General features: G+C 36.2%; 1 protein-coding gene across 1 annotated transcript in view; it reads left to right on the top strand.

Annotated features, from left to right (window-relative positions):
• The first annotated feature begins 215 nt into the window (after positions 1-215).
• The window catches only part of LOC111706259 (uncharacterized), a 70551-nt gene continuing 64087 nt past the window's right edge, over positions 216-6679 (top strand). The window contains exons 1-8 of the mRNA XM_023479091.1: positions 216-356; positions 1197-1285; positions 1798-1909; positions 3228-3296; positions 3467-3629; positions 3890-3948; positions 4341-4474; positions 6006-6086. Of these exons, the coding sequence (XP_023334859.1) occupies positions 236-356; positions 1197-1285; positions 1798-1909; positions 3228-3296; positions 3467-3629; positions 3890-3948; positions 4341-4474; positions 6006-6086 (828 nt within the window). The 5' untranslated portion in view covers positions 216-235. The remainder of the gene's footprint in view (positions 357-1196; positions 1286-1797; positions 1910-3227; positions 3297-3466; positions 3630-3889; positions 3949-4340; positions 4475-6005; positions 6087-6679) is intronic.

Here is a 6679-nt window from a genome sequence, read left to right as displayed (position 1 = left end):
AATAACCCCCATGGAGTTGGGACTATGGGTCTTTTGGACAGTCCCAATGTTCCCATCTGGACAGTCTCACAGTCCTGGGACTGTCCAAGGCATTTGGGTCTATGAGATTGAGAAATAACCCTCATAGTGTTGGGACTCTGGGTCTTTGGGACAGTCCCAGCATTCCAGGAATGTCCCAATCTTCTGAGATTTATGTATGTTGTTTGCGCTTTCCTGAATGAATCTTGTTTAGGAAATGTCTACTCTGGGAGGGGGTAGAGCTGGTACTCCAGACCCCAGGAGGAGATCCAACCCTGAACCTGATCCAGAGGGAGGAGAAGGAGTTAGAGATTCTCACAGGAACTCGAGCAGATTTGGTAGGTTACATCCCCTTAGCTACTTATCAGCAGTGCATAGGACCCATTTCATTTTGACGCGGATCTGTTTCCTGGATCCGCCCTGAAATTAATTGGACCCGGATCCAGGTCACACATCTTTTTAAAAGATTTACTGATTTTACTGATTTTTTTTCAAAGTAAAGAATTCTCAAATATTTCTTCTTCTTTCTCGGTGACTTTTAAGCTAACATTTAAAGTTCAGGGTTTTGGAGCAAAATTATTTTTCTATAGTTTAAGGTTGATATTTATCCCTTTGGGTCCGGGTCCGTGGACCCCTATCACTTCAAATAATGAGTTTTTTTGGGACACTCTAGTATAAGGGGGGTCGATCTTTCCAATTGCGCTTTGTCACTCGGAATTGGAAGAGAGTTAGTTATACAAGCAACATACAAAGAAGACTGCAGGGGTCGAGATTATTCCATTTTTTTAATCCCTAATACCATAGGGGTTTTAAAGTTCATTTAGGGGCATGAAAATTACATTTTCGGCGTCATTGTGAACGTTGGCAAGATTTTTGTGTACGTGTACTACTCTTCAGAAACGTGTACTGCATTTGGGGTTAAATAACAGTAATAAAGAGAGATAAGAGATAAGAATAAATCATGATTTATGAAAAATAAACACTCCCTTGTAGTTTACATTCTGCAGTATCAAATGTTTTTCTACAACTTGACATCATACTTCCAATTGTTTACAATAACACTGGTTAATTTCTGCCCCTAATATCAATCAATCAACATTTGGGATCGTATTGGATGGAATTATATGGACCCCTGTCAAGGCGGTGTAATTCTTCGAATATATATACCTGCTGTTTAGATTTGAAGGTTGATGTTCACATGAAGCCAGGGGGAGCAGTTGGAGGGGAGGAGACTACAGACTCATTACCCTTGCCTAAACCTGACGAGGTAGAAAAGAAGTTTTTATTTTTCAAAATTAAAAGCATTCTATTTTCGTTTCATGCGGAATTATGGGAACTTTGTGACCTCGTTACTCCAGACCTAAAAAGGATTGAAAACTTGTTTATTTTTATTTATAGCACTTCAGAATTAGATATGTATTTTAAGAAATGCAAGATTGTTCTCGTTGTGATTTTTTTTCTATAGATCGTTTTTTCTTGTTGGTATTATGGTTATTGTTACTATTGTGACTATTGTTGTTTTTGTTGTTTTTATTTTTTTTCTATTTTGTTGTTTTTGTTGTTTTGTTGTTAATGTTGTTATTGTTGTTTTTACATATTGTTGTTACTGTTGTTATTGTTTTTATTGTTGTTATTGTTGTTATTATTGTTTTTTTGTTATTGTTGTTTTTGTTGTTATTGTTATTATTGTTGTTATTGTTGTTATTGTTGTTATTATTGTTTTTGTTGTTATTGTTGTTTTTGTTGTTAATGTTTGTTATTATTTTTACTATAATTAAGGTGATAGATATTGATAGTAAGAGTGGGGATGTTGTGATACTAGTAGACGAAGAGACTAAAAACCACAAAGCCCACGCTCAAACCATTCTTGACGAATCCAAACAGTCAGCAGGTAAATCTAATATTTTCCCGCATTTGTAGTTTTTGAGATTTTCTCGGTCTTCTCTTAACATAATTGATGAACAGCTTAAGGGACTGTAAACGTAGTTTAATCCATTAATAAAGCGGCACGTCCGTTTCACATTGGTACCCCGAGAATAAATCATATATTCATTCTTTTTCCTTTCTATGATTCTCTTTGAAAGTGACCTACGCATTTCTTTCTTCGGTCACAATTGATAAATTATCAGAGTTTTCAACCCAGACAAACAACATTATCTTTCACATTATATAAATCAGATTCAGATTTCAAGGGTACTGTTGTGAATCGCGCATACTCCGCTTTTTTATGGAGTGTCATTTAAATTTATGACGACAAGTCCCTTTAATAAAGAGGTACAATGGCCGTTCTTATAATTTAACTTGCACTAAACCACTAAAATGTTGTTACTTATTAAAAATTTTAAAATGTGTATGTATTGTAGTCTTTTGCTGTTGCCTAGGTCCTTATTTCAAAATAGATTGACAGTGGTGTATATTTCCCCAAAAAATTTTTATCCCCCCACCCTGTTAAAAAATCATTTTTAACTCCCACCCTGTTAAAAATCATTTATTTTACCTGAAGTTATATTTTTTAAGGGGGTTTTCGCTGAATAAGGTAAATTAAATGATTTTTTTTTGGGGTTAATAGGCATTTAAAGAAAGAAAAAACTTGTAGAAACTGAAAAAAATTTTTGATCAAAAATGAGAATGTTGAAAAATGTTGAATGTCATGAAAATAAGAAGTTTTTTTTCCTTTGGACAAGTTTTGTTCTAAATGCTAATTACTGTACCATTAGTACAAAGTACAAGACTGTTTTGATGTTAAGGATAGGGGAAAATGTCCCTTATGCACTAGGGTTGATTGTCCTAAGCCCAAAACTCTCCAAAAGTTATTATCTTCGGATTGTATAGAGTAAATAAAATAAATGACTGGATAAATCTGCCGGTTGATGTCATTATCCAATCCTTCCTTTTGCCGCTAATTCTGCAATCGTGATAACATGCACAAAAACAAGTATATACCAGGACACCAAAATTGATGAATTTGAGCCAAGTCGCTGAACTATCAATTGCCGCCGGTTGAACCACTGATTCAAAGTAATAGAAGTTAAGGAAGGATTTGAATTTCAGATTCAAAGTTAAACTGGTGATTTTCAGTTCATTAAATTTGGTCCTCGGACCCCAGGAACGTACTTAACAAATTCTATTTAAACGTTGCAATTCCTGAGTCCTCAATCAGAATCGATCTTTCACACAGTTCTTTTAGAATTTCTTCATCATGTTTTTAGGAGTTTCTTTCGATGCATCGCAGGGAGAAGTATCATTTTCTAGTACAAGTAGTCAGCTTACGATGCCAGGTAATCAGGGGTTTACCAGAAATATTGTTTTTGTTAAATTATCTGTTTTTTAAAAAGTTTATTTAACATTTTTAAAGTTTATCTCCCATTTGTGAAATTTGATCTCTTATATTGTCAACAAATTGCTTCAGTTTGAGTTATTTGATTGATTGATTGATTGATTGATACAGGAGCTGGAAGAGTGGATGGTACCCGACGGTACTCCAATATCTCTAACCTGGCTCAGAGTGTGCGGAGTGAAGCCGGGATAAACCCTCTACAGCCTGTAACCGGTAGCTTGGAGATACTTCCAACCCTGGATCCTAACCTAGCTCAGCTGGGAAACAGGAGAAGGTAAAAACCTGAACCTGGAACAGCTCTCGCCATGATTGACAGAATGTTCCTTTAACCTACGGAAAAAATTAAGGAGGGGGGGAGGGCGAGGGGTTTGTGCGTCTGAAACTTTTTTCCCCTATTTTCCGAAAATTTCTAAACTTTTTTTCGTCATATTAGTCACTGTGTACTAAATGATATTTTTTATGTTTTATTTTTATCTGCGTCTTTTCTTTAATAATTTTTTTTTCTTAATCTTTATTCTTTTTTTCTATCCCTAGGTTGAATCAGACCAAGTCTGGGAGGAACGTACGTCGAACCAAAAGTGTTCTAGATACAGGTAATTTTGGAGACAAGTCTACACATTTTTCATTTCCTTCTCATCTTCTAGATTTTCATGTTTTTTTTCTGCTTTTTTTGCATGTTGCAACTTGATTTTTTGTAAGTTACCACTTGAATCCGGATCCGTGTTTATGCATTTTTTTGGCGGATCCGGATCTACAGCACTAATGTTTTATGATCCGTCCTGTCAAAAAAGGTTCATGAATATTCTATTTAAAAAATGGACAAAATTTCTTTTACTCATTTTTTTCCTCTAAAAAAGTCTTGTTGTCGCCATTGTTTACTACGTAGAAAATTGATTTACCAGTCAAATATTTGAATTTTTGCCACTTGATCCGTAGATACCTAATGTTGCAAATCAAATGAAAAGTTTGTTTAACTCATGTTTAGGAATGGGTTGTGTAGCCCCTATGTCCTTGTCCAGCTATCCTGTCAGCCTGGAGGCTGGGATGAACACAGATTTCTCCAGGAAGGGCAAATCCCTAACACAAGCATTCAAGAGCTTGGACATACAGGAGAGTCAGGTAGTCAGCGGATTTCCTTATTTTGCTAATTCAAAATATTATGTCCAACCTACTTAGAGTTCACTATTGAAGTTGTATGACTGAAGTTAAACAAAGAGAATTTAAGAAAAATGGACTTGTATCATATTTCACAAAGAGTAAAATCCCCCCCACAGCAAACCCACTATTGTAAATATAAATCTAACCAGAATAATGTTGAAATATTCTTCTTATTGTAAGTTAAAAGTGAAAAGGAAGGGGAAATGTGAGGAAAGAGGAAATGTAAAGAAAAAGGATGTGTTCAGAAAGTGGAAGTGTAAAGAAAGAGGAAGTGTAAAAGAAGAGGAAGTAAAGAGGAAAAGGAAGTTTAAAGGAAGGGGAAGTGAAAATGAAGGGTAAGTGTAAAGGAAGGGTAGTAAAGGAAGGGTAAGTGTAAAGGAAGGGTAGTAAAGGAAGGGTAAGTGTAAAGGAAGGGAAAGTGTAAAGGAAGGGGAAGTGTAAAGGAAGGGGAAGTGTTAAGGAAGGGAAAGTGTAAAGGAAGGGGAAGTGTAAAGGAAGGGGAAGTGTAAAGGAAGGGTAAGTGTAAAGGAAGGGGAAGTGTAAAGAGAAGGGTAAGTGTAAAGAAGGAAGGGGAAGTGTAAAGGAAGGGTAAGTGTAAGTAAAGGAAGGGTAAGTGTAAAGAAGGAAGGGGAAGTGCAAAGGAAGGGTAAGTGTAAAGGAAGGGGAAGTGTAAAGGAAGGGTAAGTGTAAAGGAAGGGGAAGTGCAAAGGAAGGGGACGTGTAAAGTAAAGGGAAGTGTAAAGGAAGGAGAAAGTAAACGAAGGGAAAGTGTGAAGGAAGGGAAAGTGTATAGGAAGGGGAAGTGTAAAGGAAGGGGAAGTGTCAAGGAAGGGAAAGTGTCAAGGATGAGGATGTGTAAATAAAGAGGAAGTGTATATAATATATGTTAAGATATCTGAAGCGAGTGTGGATGGAAGTGTATATAAGCTATGTTGAGATATCTGAAGCAAATGAGGTTGGAAGTGTAAAGGAAGGGGAAGTGAATCTTAACTATGTTAATATATCTGAAGCGAGTGAGGACGGAAGTGTAAAGGAAGAGGAAGTGTAAAGGAAGGGGAAGTGTCAAGGAAGGAGATGTGTAAAAGAAGTGTCAAGGAAGGGAAAGTGTCAAGGAAGGGGAAGTGTCAAGGAAAGGGATGTGTAAAAGAAGGGGATGTGTAAAAGAAGGGGAAGTGTATAAGAAGGGGAAGCGTATATAATCAATGTTAAGATATCTGAAGCAAGTCAGGACGGAAGTGTAAATGAAGGGGAAGTGTATAGGAAAGGGAAGTGTAAAGGTAGAGGAAGTGTAAAGAAAGGGGAAGGTCAAGAAATGGGAAGTGTCAAGAAAGGTGAAGTGTCACAGAAGAGGATGTGTAAGGGAAAGGGAAGTGTAACAGTAGATGAAGTGTAAAGAAAGGGGAAGGTCAAGAAATGGGAAGAGTCAAGAAAGGGGAAGTGTCACAGAAGAGGATGTGTATAAGAAGGGGAAGTGTATATAAACTATGTTAAGATATCTGAAGCAAGTGAGGATGGAAGTGTAAAGGAAGGGGAAGCTGCTCTGAAGGAAGCATCTGTTCAGCTCACTGCTGAGGTAAATCATTGGAAGAGCAATTTTTTCCGATATTTGCCGACCATATTGATTCTTTATCAAAATTAAATTTTTTGTACTTGATTTTTAATTTGCTGCAAAACTAATGCTAAAACTGTTTTATAATTTATTTAGAAATGGGCTTTATTAGATATCTAAAGTTCTTTTTTTTAGAGGCTCAACATAAAACTAAAGTGATCCTAGCTCCATTTGTAGAGTGATGGGTCTGATTTTCAAAAGTCCCCTGTAAAAGCTTTTGCTGATAAAGTATGAATTAGATATTTATATTTGTATTTATTAAAAATGTTTTGTTTTTCATTTGTTGTTTCTCTACGGAAGTGGCTTGCCCATTTCTTGCATTGGCGGGAGTGGGAAGCTCAATTAATGAGCCTGAAACGATTCAAAAACAGAAATAATGGTGAAAATAACATAATTAAACACTTTTCAAGCTAGAAAAATGTCGTTTTGTTTAACATGATTAATCAGATTATGGTTTTAAGGCTTAGAGTTCGCGGATTTAATAGTTGTTCGGTCCTTGTCCCAGCAAGCTGTGACTTTTGACCACTATTTGACCTATTAAGGCATACATTTTCCCC

This window comes from Eurytemora carolleeae, unplaced genomic scaffold, assembly GCF_000591075.1.
Source record: "Eurytemora carolleeae unplaced genomic scaffold, Eaff_2.0 scaffold679, whole genome shotgun sequence".
Lineage (NCBI taxonomy): Eukaryota > Metazoa > Arthropoda > Copepoda > Calanoida > Temoridae > Eurytemora > Eurytemora carolleeae.
This window is presented reverse-complemented; position numbering and strand designations above follow the sequence as displayed.